The sequence below is a fragment of the Dendrobium catenatum genome, unplaced genomic scaffold (genome assembly GCF_001605985.2).
Source record: "Dendrobium catenatum unplaced genomic scaffold, ASM160598v2 fragScaff_scaffold_315, whole genome shotgun sequence".
NCBI lineage: Eukaryota > Viridiplantae > Streptophyta > Magnoliopsida > Asparagales > Orchidaceae > Dendrobium > Dendrobium catenatum.
In genome coordinates, this window is record NW_021318777.1 from 852,987 (window position 1) to 868,221 (window position 15,235).

Sequence of the window (15,235 nt, forward strand, 5' to 3'; positions counted from 1 at the left end):
CTCGATTTAAACCTTGATGAAAAGTTATGATTGAACATTAGATTTTAAATTGTGTGCGCTCAATTGGATTCTAATGCACATCCAAATCCCACAATAAGAATCAACTCAATCAGCTGGCATACTTACGAGTGAATATGAAGAGATGTAAATAGGACAATTTATGTGAAAACTTGAACAATATAAAAGCTAATACCAAAGGTTCAATCTAGTCATGCAACACAATACTTTGCAAGGATTATAACTACCAGGTCAACTTATTTGTACCTAAAAGCGCAAGTTCGTTCAGCACACGAGACATCAACCAGGCATAAAACCCACAACATTTTGCTTATATGCCTTTCATTACTAAACATGTCTACTCACCAATAAGTATAAAAAAAAATTCCAAATAAAAATATTTTTTTCCCAAAACTTAAATTCCTTCACTGATAATAGACTTCCAAATTAAATATAAAACTTGAAAAAAAAAAACTACTGAAATCATTTGCGGAAAAATAGAATGTTGGTTAAAATACATGATGCCTTCATTATATATTCAAGGGGTATCTACACATCGAGCTATCAAGATTATATCAGGAACCTATAAATTCTAAGAAGAGCGATAATTATAATAACTTTAAATTCAAAAATATTCCCCAAGTGTTTCTGCTTTCCTATTGAATCCAGCATGCCGATTACTTCCTACTGAATCCGCCACAGGTATTTACTTCCTTGCTTGAATCTTTGTTTCACACCCTTCACTTCCTACTGTCATTACTTCTTTGTTATGTTCGCCAACCTTCTTTCCTTTTCATAAATCCATGGGTCATAACTTTCTTTTATGTTGTAATTACTTTTTTGTTGTGTCCAACAACTTCCCTTCCTTCATTGCTCAAATCTGCAAGCCATCTATTTCTTGTCAAGCTATAATTACTTCCATATTTGATATACCATCTTTCCTTAAAAAGCCTGCATTCCTTAACATCCCCATTCAAATTGGTTGGTAGAGGTCTAATATTTTAAATTTTTTAGAATATTTTTGAATGTAGGACTGCACAATCCGTTGATGAATATAGCAGTGAGTGTACTATCTGTTGGGAACTTGGGACATAAATGGTGAAAATAAAAAAACTCTCTAATTTTTCTATCATGAAGTAGCTACCCACCTCTGCTTGGTTTTATCATGTTGTATTGAATTGCAAGTAATGATAATAGCATTGTGATCACAACATATCCTAATAGGCCATTCGCATTTAATCTTTAGATCTTCTACTATAACTTTTAACTACAAAAGTTTACAGATTCCTCAAGCAATTGCTCTAAACTCATATAATACACTTCCCATGAGACCATGAGTTAGTTGAGACCATGAGTTATTTCTCCGTATTAAAAATTTTCCTTCAAGTGCAACAGTTGGAATTATATCCAATGGTGATTCCACGCAATCAGCCTTAATATAACCATTTAATTTTAGAGTTTCAAATTTTATAGAGAATATATTTTCCATGATTTGATTTTAAAAATGTAAAAACTCTGAAAGTAGCTTAAAGATGAGATTACATAGGTTAATGCATGAATCAAGTTACAAGACTCAATGTAAATGTAATGTATGGATAAGTATATAATTGGTATATTAGTTTTCTAACTGATCTTTGATATCAACCTTTGTTCACTGATGTTCTTTCTTCACTAGTTTCTAATTTCTAGTATAGCTCAATGTGAGTTTTGCATCGCTTGCGGTCAGCAATATATGTTCTCTTAAAAGAACCATGACATATTTTGTTTTGATACAAATATCCCTTTTGTTGATCGAGTCACCTCAATATGAAGTAATCATATAAGCTATAACTCTTTAATCTCAAATTTTGCAGTGAGTTTTTCAGTATGATTCTTTTTTTTTTTCATTTAACATAATAAGAATCGTCACACCCTACAATCAAGTGTTTAATAAAAAGTGCATGTTGTTGACGAACATTTTTGTATCGACCCGAACCCGATCGAGCCTGATCGTGCTCGATCGACCCAATCGATCGTCATCGATACGAAATTGACCCAAATTAAGCCTTCTTAATTTAATTTAATTTACTCCAATTTAATTAAATTAAAATCAAATCAATTTAAATTGAACCTCCTCGAGCGTCGCCAAGCCCAATTCGACGCAATTCAATGCCGATTTGAGTTTAATTTCATGAAATTAACTCGATCAGACCCAAATCGACCCAAATCAATCCAAATCGATCCAAGTCAAGTTCGATTTGAGCTCAATTTCAGCCCAAATCAGCCAATTTGGGCTAGATTGAGTCTCAAAACCAAAATTTGAGATCTAGGGCTGAGATCTCATCTCAAATCACACCCAATTTCACATCAATTGGGCAGAAAATCTACTCAAGTAGAATTTTCTCTTGTTTCAAGAAACGAAACAGCAAGATGGGATGTGTCGGGCAGCTCTCAGCTCGGTTCAGCACCTCAAGAAGAACGAGAGAGAGAGGGAGCCTCATTCGGCTCCCTTGTTTTTCTTTCTTTCGTTCGGTCCGTCCCGAAACAGAAATAGCGAGAGAGCGAGAGAGGAGAGGCGGAAAGCTCCCCTTTGCGCGCGACTCCACCAGGCGAAACCAGGGGTTCCCGCGTGCGACTCCACTGTGTGGCTCCATCGTGTTCCGTCGTCCCTCTTTCAGCGAGCTAGATCCCTTGCATGCGGCTCTTCCAGTGGAAGGGAGAAGGGGGCTTAAAGTTGATTTGAGATCTTTTTCTCATTCCAAAAGAAACAAATCAAAGGTTGAGACCTCCGTTCACTTCCTTTCCCAAAGATCAACGAAGATGGCGGCTCCCCCCCCCCCTCTTTTTCTCCTTCAATTTCGGCGACCTCGAGGCGAGTTGGAAGCTGTTGGAAGCTTTTAAACAGAAAAAGAAGGCTTCAAAACCTTCCAAACAGTGGTTTGGAGCCTTCAAAACTCCTTGGACAGCGGCGGTGACGTCCTGAGAGGTTTGGACAGCAGTCATCTTCCCTCGGAGCGACTTGGACAGTGATCCGGAGTTTGGATTGGAGCGCTAGGACAACCCGGGAGAGGTATAACACTAAAACTTAGAAATATCCCTAAGGCCCCTAGCCGTTGATGTGTGGTTGACGTCCTCAAGAAAATTTTCTCTCACCTTTACCCTAAAAAGGTATATATAAAAGTTGGAGGAATAGTATTTAGATCTGATGGAACAAAATTAATGAGGAGAATTGATATATGTCATCCATAGACATCATTCTAGTCTAATATACTTTTTGATTGAGAGTGACTGGACAAAGCAAATTTAAGACATGTCATCAATAAACATTATATTGGACCATTGTGCCACTGAGATGATTGAGCATTTGAATTTAAGTTTAGGGATTCAAGATTGGCATTGATGATAACTTGATCCAAAACAAATAGAGCAAACTTCTAATAGACCAATGGCTCAAATGGCTAAATTTTTATGGGAATGACTCTTGTCTTGACAAGATCCTAACATATCCAATGGCTTTGAAACTGGAAGCTCTAATGTTCCTTCTAATCTTTTCTCTTGACTAGATATTAACATATCGAATAGCTTTGAAACTGAAAGCTCTAATTTTTATCTTAACTAGATCCTAACATATCCAATGGCTTTGAAACTCGAAGCTTCGCGTTGCTTCCTCACCTCATTGCAAGAGAATCAATCTAGTACAAATCATGATGCTAATGACCGAGCAATGAAATTTAATTATATATTAGTATAGTTGTATCAATAATCATCATGCATTACAGCAACTATCTCGGTCAACCTAATGAAAAATTTTTATGCATTCATTTATATTGAGTGCTACATAAAGTGTTACTTCTAAATTACATGTCTTTTCACAACTTAGCCAAATTATACATGGAACCATACAAAGCATAACAAATTGATGATGTCTTTCCAACTTATTAGTGCATATTTTGTCCTGTTATACATGCCCGAATAAATTTGTTTAGTTTAAAATATCTAAACATATCTCAAAGCCAAAATCTCCCTAATACAATTAGTATGGAATATATCCTTCAACATTACCGCATAATTTTTCTCTCATACACACATACAATGAGGTTTTCATAACATAGTCAATCTGAAATTATGTTATGGAATTATAATTGATCCAGATTATTGTTGACTCATGACTATCAATGTCATGCCCATAAAGGTTTATGTCATGTACTATAATTTGATCCCGTTATTAATTTATTCACCAACGTTCAAACTTTTACTTTTACAGTGATTAATATCACCTATCACGACTACATCATTAGAAAATAACATATAACAAGATGCTTTATTTTTATATTTATTATAAATGCATTCATAAAATATAAAATTTAATGGGAAACTCAAGTCACTTCACAACAAATTCTAATGCCATTAACAAATTCCAACATATAAATTTGACCAAAACCTTTTCATCTTAAAAACCCACTAAATTGATTCTTATGGTGTTGAATCACGAACTTTCAAGATTAATAAAAATCATATGACCTTTTAGATGATTCTTATACTTCTGTATTTATTGCCTTAACATCAAAATCACGTTCATAATTGATCTTCATGATATAACATCAAATTGATATTTTGATATCTATATGATTTTTTTCTAAGGCTTCATGGATTATCTTCTTTCTTTAGTCATGGATGGTCTTACTCAACATTTGCAAGAGGATGTACACTAGGGTTTGTTTTTTGTTGGTGATATTCTTCTTGTTGATAAGACTAGAGAGGGAGTACAAGAAAAACTTGAATTATGGAGGTCAACCTTAAAGTCTAAAGGCTTTCATTTCAGTAGATATAACTCTGAATACATAGAGTGCAATTTTAGTAGTAATAAATCTAGGATGGGATTGTGCCTTTAGGTGATCAAGTCATTAAAAACAGTGCACGTTTTAGATTTCTCGGTCTATTGTTCAAAATGATGGTGAAATAAATAGGGATATTATTAGGAGAATTCAAGCTGGATGGTTGAAGTACAAGAATGCAACGAGATGTTGTGTGATAGAAAAGTACCCCTCAAACAAGGGAAAACTTTACAAGAGGGTGGTGAGACCAGTAATGCTTTATGGTGCGGAATATTGGCCATTAAAAGAGAAGCATAAAATTAAGTTTAGCATTGTAGAGAAGAGGATGTTCAGTTGGATGAGTGGCTTTACACTTAGAGATAAAATGTGAAATGAGTATATGTGTGAAAAGGTTCGAATAGCTCTACTAGAAAAATAAGATTAGAGAGAGTCTCCTTAGATGGTTTGGTCACATAAAGCGTCGTCAGCCTTTCAATGACCTGATTTGGAGAGTAGATATTTTAGATCCAACCTATGTTAAGAAAAGTAAAGGCAGACTGATGCAGGACTACTTAGATGACATGCTTATGGCTTCATTTTAGGCATTGCACAACTCTTTGATTAGAGTAATTTTGGATTAAAATTATTAACAATTCTCAACGTCGATTAAAACAAATAAAGAGATGCTTTGCGTAGGCTAAATCACATGCTCCAAGCTTTGAAATTTTCAAGATAAATAAGACAATTGAAACAATGCAAAATAGTAGTCTTCAATTTAATCCCTAGTCTAACAACAAGATTTAGGATGCAAAGAAAGTACACTCAATAACCTACGAATTACTAAGCTTAGCAAAAGCACTTGGAGGAGACTTTCGCGATTACAATCTAACCAATTGAGAACTTAGATTCAGAAGAATTTGAATGCAAGTGAAAAAGAGAAAACCTTTGCTAAGGGGAGGTGGCGGTCCTCTACTCGATACCTTCGAAGTCTTCGTCCATGGCTTCCGTCAAAGCAAATAAGAGGCGTCTCTCGAATAGTCACAAAGAGAAAGAAGTTTCCATTGATAGACGAGAGGATGCAAGCTCCACACCTTTTCTCATAAAATCTGAAAGAAAAAAAGTTTCAGATTCAACCAGGAAAATCTGAGAGGATTTCTCAGATTTTATTGGGCTAGGATGTAGAGAACTTGGAGGAGAGCCTAGCCTTAGTTATGACTAGAGAGCTGAGAGCAAACCTCCTTTACAGGTTTTGGAAGAGAGAATTTATTCCATGCAATTAGGAGAGATGAGGGGCGGTGACAGGGAGAGGGATTTGGCGGACTAGAGGGGGAGAGGGGCCTTGTTTCCTAAATCAAAATTCTAGTATTAGGAATTAAACCAAGGCAGGAAGGAAAATTCGGCTATGAAAGAGGGGGGATGGGTGTAGGAGGCGGTAATGCAGAAAAGAGAAAAGGGAGGAATTAATTTATTTTCAAAAGTGAAATTATCACTCAGGCAATAAATTAATCAATACAGGTGAGGGGAATTTCGGTCAAACAGGAATTAAAGTGATTTCAAATTATTTCCTAAGTATGGTGTGAGAGTTAGGAAATAAATTGAGAGGGAATTAAAGGGTGGGGCTATGGTACCGGTGGCATGCATGGATGAGGGAGTTAATTAGTAGGAGCAATTAGAGATTCCTAATTTAGGTTTTTGATTTAGGAAGGAATTAATTTAAATCCTCTTGAATTTTAAATTCAAAATAGATTTAAATCAAATACTTTCCTAAAGTAGAATACTTAATTTAGGAAATAATTTGAATTCAAATTTGGATGAATTTGAATTTCAAAATAATCCCAATTAATCCCAACCCAATTAGGAAACAAAATAAAAGAGGCAAGGGGATGAGTGGGCCGGCGGTTATGGCCTTGGCTGGCGGCAAGGGGATTGGGGATACTTGGCCGTGGAGTTTGGAAGGGAAGGGGGATCGGGTGAGGTGGCCGGTGGTTTGTGGTGGTGGAGGGTGGGGAAGTCCGACGAGGGGACGATGACAAAGATAAAGAAGAAAACCACGAACCCGGCCGTCTCCAAGATTGGTGGATGATACACCAATCTCCCTCTCCAAGCGATCTCTCCAAAGCTCTCCAAGAACTCTCAAAGGCTCTCAAACACAAGTGCAGGAAAAATTCTTAATAATCATTCATTAACTCAAAACAAAGGAAATGAGGCTATAAATAGCCGGGTACAAAGACTCAAGAAAATAAAAGACCAACTTGCCCTTTGGGCTTACATGCGACCACTCCCATGAAAGGGGTACAAAGGGAAATAATAACGACACCTAAGCAAATAAGAAAATGCATAAATAAAATAAAATACAATCATGACTCAGAAATACAAGGACTCGATCGTGGCCGTAGATCGGCGGCCACGTCTCTGATAAACCTTCCACGCTAATCTGATGTCCCCATCATAGACTAAAAAGACTTGGTTAGTAGGTATTAGAAATGTCATTTGTTTACTAGATTTAAATGAGAATTTGACTCTTAATATGATACAATGGAGTAAAAAGATTCATGCAGCCGACCCCACATAGTGGGGTAAAGGCCTGATGTTTTTGTTGTTGTTGTTGTTGTTGTTGTTGTTATTATTGTTGTTGTATGATTTTTTTCTAGGCATATATTACATTACTCCCTCTTATAGCTTCATTGCATGACTCAAATGATTATTCTCTCATAACTATATTAATTCAAAATATGCAACTCATTTTAAAAAAAAGTACAAAAATGCTTCTTGAAAAATATGCATCCTCTCAGTTTTCATAGTTTTAATGAAAAGAATATCAAAGCAATCTTCTAATATCTGTCATAACCCTCCAAATCTCAATATGTAACTTATTTCTAGCCAATATGCATGTTCTCAAAAGTAACTTTACATTGTTTGATTAATCTAATATATTTGATAGTTCCTTTAATTTTGCTCACATGCAATCATATTCTTTTAAAAACTTTTAGAATTTTTAAATAACATTTTATATATTCCATTATCATTTTTATGAATGTCCATCTTTAAAATAAACATCCATATTTACTCAAAAAAAATCCAACCTTTTTATCATTTGTCTCTTAACTCATAAGTTTGAAATGGAATATTAAAAAATTTTGATAAAAAATGGGCACAAATGATAAACATAGTTCGAAGTATTGAAAACATATCCATTTGCTTTCTTGAAGAGACCAAACAATGAAAAAAATAAAAGAGGAATGTAACCAACTGAATCAAAACAACTTGTTTCCTCTCACAACGGGCATGGCAAGTGCAATTATAGTTACATAAAATTTGCCTATATAATAAGCCAAAAAATTAGGAAAAAATAAAATCAAAAACAGCAGCATGTCCAACATAATAAGCCAAAAAATAATGGCACAAGGATATTATGCACAATGGCGACCATCATCATTAGTTTAATCCAAACTATTTGGTTAACTATAAGAATCCTCCTCAATGCATTCAATTCATTGCTATCAATTGCTACATAAGGTTTTAACTTAGAACAAACTTTTAACAAGTTCTAATCATATTGCCTAGGTCTTACCCTCATTGCCTTCTAGATCATTCCATATCAAATCATCTTCTTGGTATGACTTTTACCCAAATCATCTAATTATATTTTCTACAATATATCTTCCATAACAACTACTACTACTAGCCTATCTAATATAATCATTCCAATATATCCTTCCTAACTTTATCAAATATCCATCTTAAAACTCTCCTTCTAATGTACTCAACTTGATTATCAACACACTCTTTATTTCCAACACACAGACCATGACATTGCTAGTACAATTATAGTTACATAAAATTTGCCTATAGATAATCCATGAAATCTCTTATCGCATAAAAATTCATACACATTTCATAATTTTAATCATTAAGATTTAACTTTAAAGTAACCTAATCGATACAAGATACTTAAACCTACTACAACTACATCATCCAAGATCTTTCAACAATATTGGCATATAATTATCAGTTTAATATCTCCTAAATTTACACATCAAATACTCGAATCATTTTCTATTGATTCTATGTGCGTATCTTCCAAACTTTCCAATTATTTTTCAACTTTTCAATTAGTTCAAAACATGTCTCATCTACCAACACTATATCATCTACAAATAGCATACGAAGCCTAAAAGAGAGTAGTAAAGCATATGTAGACAATTGGTGATAGCTAAGAGAACAAAGGACACCTGCAAGAAAATAAAATAAAACAAAAGAGGTAACACATGAGATATTGAAAGAAACCTCTTAAATTCAATATTATTTTAAATACGGTGAACAAGCTATTAGGCAGAACCTAGCGGAAGCGGTGGAGCTCCGTCCGGCCCAAACCAGTCGAACCCAGCAGCAGCATTGGGCGGAAACCAGAGAAACAAAGACGGAATTTTGGTCACTCTTGTAGGGCTCATGAAACATGTAATTCATTATGTAAGAAGGAGAAATCAATTGAGAGATATTTAAAAAGGTTTTAATCAAAATTGGGTCGGAATTATTTATGGGAAGAGTTCCAATTTGAGTTCAAATATGAGAGGGAATTATTTTAGGAAGGGAGGCTGATTTTGGGGGGAATTAGGGGGAGCTTATTTAGACCAAATTATGTTGCTATTTTGTTATGATGGAATTTGTCCTATTGTTGTTTTTTTTTTTTTTTTCTTTGTAAGTCTCTTAGTGGCATCTAGGGTTTGTGGGAGAGTCGATCAACCTCTCGAACAGTAGATCACTTGTGTCTTTTATTTCTATTGAAGAGATAATAAAAAATCAACCATTGTCTTTGTATTATAGCAATTTTCTTCCTATCTATTTGCTGTTCACAGAAACAAAATGGAGACAAAAATTTGGATGCATATTTGATTGAAAATAAGAACAAAAGACTACATGCACAAAATAATGACTGTACAAGAGAAGAAAAATAGATGCATACTCGTTATAATCTGCAAGATTTAAAGACATGTAATTTGATAATCCATATCTTTCCAACACCCTTTGAACAAAAGAATCAGGAGGAGCTAATGCAGCACAACATTGCAACAAAAACAGATCACATTCCAGTCCATGTTCCAACCTGTCAAGTAAAAAAAAATAATGATAATTAAAAAGTAAAAAAATGGACCACAGAAACCATGCAAGGGATCATTACACAAATGTATATGCCCATAAGATTTTAGTTGATTCACCATTGCACAGATCGATACCACTCAGAACTCAAAATGGGAGCATCACCGTTCTTTCTCCACATGCCAGCACGAACTTGTGCACAAAATACCCTCAGCCGAAGAGGATGCTCCATAATAAAGGCCGAAAAATCACAAGGATGTAACCCAGCCAAAGCATTCCTGAAGAAGTCTTGATTATGAATAGGAAAGGTAGTTGTTGTAGTGCCATTTGTCTTGTGTGGTAGTTCAATTACATGACAACAAGCTTCCAATGCTTTTCGCAACAATGCTGAAAGTAAACGATGCAAGGGGATGTGGAAAGATATTGCTTGTGAACCAACATCATAATTGATAGCAGGCCAATCATTCATTTTCAATATGCCAAATGTTGCCGACTCCCTACCATACTCTACCTCCATGAGAGTGTCATCTGAAAATCTGGTACTATAACTACGTTCAGGAAACAATTCATTGGTCTCACCAATGTACAATGAATCATTGCTATGGGAAACACCATCCCTTTCAGCTTCTAGCATACTGGCCCTCCCAAACCTCTCATTGCTATCACGGGTAACAGCAACCTCCTCTCCATCCATGTCCATCCTGGTCATAGAAGTTCTATTAACGATATTTGGTACTTTCTTGTTCCTAACCGATTTCTTTCTCAAAGCAAAATTAGACGCACTGGTGGTAGCTACACCACCAAAAGATGATAAATAGCTTAATGATTCAATTTCTGGTTTCAAACAACATTCAATGGCTTTCAGGCATTCAGAGATCAGCCATACAATAGAAGACGGAAAACACATACCATTTTCCCCATCAAAATCTGTTTCATTAAACTGTGAGAACTCCAACACACCAGTCCTGCTTGCAAAACTTTCTTGAGAAACCCTTCCCACTTTGGCATGGCGTTGCCTGTCAATATCAAGTGGACCTTGCTTGTCTAAACATCCATTTTTGTCAACATAAAAAGCACCTTCTACCAAAAGTGCATTAACATTCCCTAGACACTGCCCAAGAACAAAAGGCGCAATAAGATTTTCATTTTCCTCCTCTGTGTGAAGACCAGTTACTATCTTTTGTGCATCCATGCCCTGCACAAGTCTTAATAGAAAAATCCAGTTCTTTGAGATATCTGGCCTTTCACAAGCAACATATGCAGGAACCTCTTGGTGACTCATAACATAGCGAAAATCTTCAATCAAACGAATAGTTGCTTCATATATGTTGGCCCAATTACTAGCCTGTAAAAAAATTTATAGCATGAGACTTAACCACAGAATTCATGCTGAGTATGAATTAATAACGTCAGAATAAGTTTATGTCCATTTTTTAAACCAAGTAATGTTTGTATATCAGAACAAAATAACAAATTGGCAAGGAAAGCAACAAAGCAGACTGATGTGCATGACAAAAAGAGTAGTCAGCCAACCGACATGAACAAATATAAACATCAACTTCCTACCTGAAGATGACCATCTGCATCAGCACAAGAAAGGAAAAGGTCCTTCAAGCATCCTAGAAGAACAGACAGCAGATCTACCTCAGTTACAAGTCGCATAGTTAAAGTTGGTACTGTAAAAATTTGTACAGAGAAAGTTGCTAGCTTCAGATCTCTCTCCAGAAAGTCGCTAGAGTCTTTGATCATTTCTTTCACAATATAAGGGTAGTACTGTATGAAAATCTTTGCAAAATCATACTTGAAAAGAGGGTCCCCAAGAAGTTTTAAAAGCAACTCATGTAACCTCTTCACAACTTCCATATCCAAGAGCTTTTCTGCCTTTAAAAGAACATCAGGTAAACCGGAACATGTCATCAGTCTTCTAGAGATAAAACTGAGCAGACTTTCACTGCAATTACAGAAGTCTATCAACATTTGAATGATGGCTGAAGATAATCCATTTGCAGCTTTCTTGTATACATCACCATGATCAGCATCTTCCCCATGCTTGTATTCCACTGAAATAACCTTTTCCTTCCAGCAAAAAAGAAGATGATCCAGGACAGGACCAATAGAATTTGCTAACTCTTGTGGTAGGGGTCGAATCTGTTCAATACCTTTATGATCTGAACAGAAGCCCTCTTTTTTCCATGCAGTTTCATCGCCACAATCACAGCATCCACCACCAGTATACATAATGTTATAATCATGATCCTTGTGATTGCCATTCTGAAAACAAGGGACACAAATTGCACAAGTTGGGTCATGCTCGCATGTGCGGCAACGGTACGCCAAGTCTTTATGTCCCCAGACAGCTCCACATACCGCACGCTGGCCATCACCACTTTGTGCCAAGTTACTTAGGGATATTTGTGGATCACCATCAAACATCAACCATTGCAACCACAAAATGCTTTCCTCAAATAATTCCTTTATTGAAAATTCATCAGAAACTCCAGCATGTTCTGTGTTTGGCAACATCTGAGCCTCCATTAAATCCAAAATAGTTGGTAAGATGGACGATACAATTTCAGATATCATGCATTTGTTATCCCTGACAAAAGCAACCAGACCCAGCTGAAATTGTTGAAGATACACTTGTGGAATCCCATGCACTGCAAGCCTCTGAAAAGTAAGACAAGAAAAGTAACAGAGTTATTACTCAACCAGGATTGCCAGAGTTGCATTTCAGATAAGGTTAATGGTACAACAGCAGAAGCAAATCATAAAGATAAGAATAGTGAAAAAAAAAAAACTAAATTAGAAATCTACAAGAAATGGGTCTAACAACCATAGGCCCTACATAAGACTGTGTCCATTAATGCAAGGATCAACAAGTAACCAAGGGACAGCACCCTAGAATGATATTTCTTCAGCTTATGATCCCAAAGACAATGATTATTTTTCTTTAATCCAAGAATAAACTTAGTATGAGTCATGCAACTGGAATGATGTAGGAGTAATAAAGACAAGCCCATATGGTTGAGATAATGCACAATCATTCTCTATAAATTATGAATAAACAAGCATTAGCATTTCCCCAAAAAAACAGATTAGTAAGCTGAAATAGGATTAGTAAGGTGAAATAGAGGTCTTCATGTAAGCTCAAAACAGATAGTCTTCATTGCCGAGGAATCAAATTTTCTTAACCATATCACTAAAATTTAGCAGAAATGACAACCATAGTTCTGAATTTTTAAGGTGTAGATATTCAGAACAGCACGTGAACAGTTAAACTTTTAAGTAAAATGCCAAAGAATAGGATAATATACTATTGCACAAGAATAGCTATTCCGTGCTTATAACGAATACTTTGTTAACTTCTTTCTTACTATACTAAACTCAATTTTCAATAACAAAATTGAAAAAAAAAAAAAAGCATATGTTGGACGCAATTTCTCGTTAAGCGCATCATAGGAAATATATAGGAAGATATAGTAACAATCATTAATTCATAAAAAGTTATGTCAAGTTAAAATATACAATCCAAAAGGAAAGAACTATCAAATTTCAAGTGAATTATCATGATTACAAATATTTCACTCATGTGACTCACGGGCTTGGTTGTAGCACTTCTATCCTATTAGAATTAATCAGACAAAGATGCATATGATTCCAATCATATGGAAAGTGAATAATGAAATCCACAATGTAGATTTCCGTTTCAAAACAGTACAATGAATGGTTCATTTGCAGGATAAAATCATGGATAGAAACAATTGTACTTGAAAACCACACCATGATGAGGTACTCAACCAAACAACTTCCATGCGTATCTTGTCATCTAAAAAGCTAGACACATTGTCCATCCTACAGTTATATCCTACAATATTGCCTAACATACTTAAATCAAACTCCACGACCTCGATTACAGTTTTTTACAAAACAGAGAATTTATTAGGCACTTTAACCACCTACTTGATTTAAAATTCTTTTTTAAAGATTCCTCTCACATGTGTCAATTCTTAATATAGAAAGGAGAACTATTAAACCCCGTTATGTAGCCTGATTCTGGCTGGTAAATGGAAATTTGTCAGAGAGCAGTTGAGAGGACAAGCTCTGCCAAAATAATTTGGCATGGTGTAACATAAAAATAAAATGTTAATATTTCCGCAAGAAAGAAAAATAAATCAGAAAATACAATTCATTAAAAAAATTGTTTTTAAACCAGAATTGATGAACAAAAACGGCCGGGAAAAACTAAGATAAATGCTGGCTATATTTTGTATGAACTCCTGACATAAACCTCATACTCGAGTTCATTCGACAGGGGCAAGCAATGCTAGAGACAACAAAACTGAAGTGTTTAAATCCCAGCTCGTGCAGTTCAGCGATGCAGAGTGCTTTGGCAATCCAAAACGCACCCCTCTAGTTGCTTTGATTTAAAATCTAACAGGACAGAATTTTAGGAAACCCAATCGCTTTCGTAGACACGTAGCACTTCAGAATCTCCTCGTAACACAGCAGGGACCTCCTTTGATATTACAAACACACGGATAGCCAAAACTTATACATGCAAAAAAATCACAGGCGGCAAAGAGAGGAATCTAATGGCAATCCGAGATGCAAAGAATCCAATCAATAAAAAAGTGTTAAATGACGGGAACACTAAAGGCAGAAAGCAAGCTATCTAAACCATACCTGGACGATGCGATCTCGGGGTGGAAGCAAGTTATCCCGCTCCGGTGGTGAATCAATCCCCATGCCGGCCATGACACGAAGCCAATTCGCACAACTCCAGAAATTCAATCTAGAGCTTCCCCGCCCCAGGTTTACAGAAACTGGTAGATGTTGGAGGGGAAGCAGTAGTAGGGAAATGATAAACCCTTCCTGCACAACCACAGTCAGTAAGGGTTTGCTGATTCTGTAATCTAGGATAAACTCCGAGGTCGTCCGGATAGAACCACCCCTCCGCACTCTGTATTTGTTCAACCGGGATTTGGGGGCCGCAAGATCCGCAAAGATTTGCCAATCTCGAACCCTCTTTACAATCCGAAGCAGGAAGCACCATCCGCCTGCTACTGATCACGATAAATAAAGACAAGGATATAGAAACCTCCTGGTTTTGCGTAGAGAACCCTAGACTTAAAACATGTAATTAATGTTAATCGGCCCTCAATCATGGAATCTCCTTTTTCATTTAAAGTGATAATATATAATTCTTTTGTGAATACATGTATCTAATAATTAAATTTTTAATATTTATTTATATAATATTTTAAGATATTTATGATATAAAAAATGAACATATAAAGTATATTTTATTTAAGAAAATGAATACTAATAGAATTTTTTTATATTATTTA

General features: G+C 35.6%; 1 protein-coding gene across 1 annotated transcript in view; it reads right to left on the minus strand.

Moving 5' to 3' along the window:
- LOC110115830 (E3 ubiquitin-protein ligase PRT6) overlaps positions 1-15,024 on the minus strand; it is a 54,551-nt gene extending 39,527 nt beyond the window's left edge. Inside the window, exons 1-4 of the mRNA XM_020849206.2 lie at positions 14,571-15,024; positions 11,454-12,554; positions 10,007-11,232; positions 9,754-9,894 (exon numbers count right to left, since the gene is read on the minus strand). Of these exons, the coding sequence (XP_020704865.1) occupies positions 9,754-9,894; positions 10,007-11,232; positions 11,454-12,554; positions 14,571-14,642 (2,540 nt within the window). The 5' untranslated portion in view covers positions 14,643-15,024. The remainder of the gene's footprint in view (positions 1-9,753; positions 9,895-10,006; positions 11,233-11,453; positions 12,555-14,570) is intronic.
- Positions 15,025-15,235: the final 211 nt, after the last annotated feature.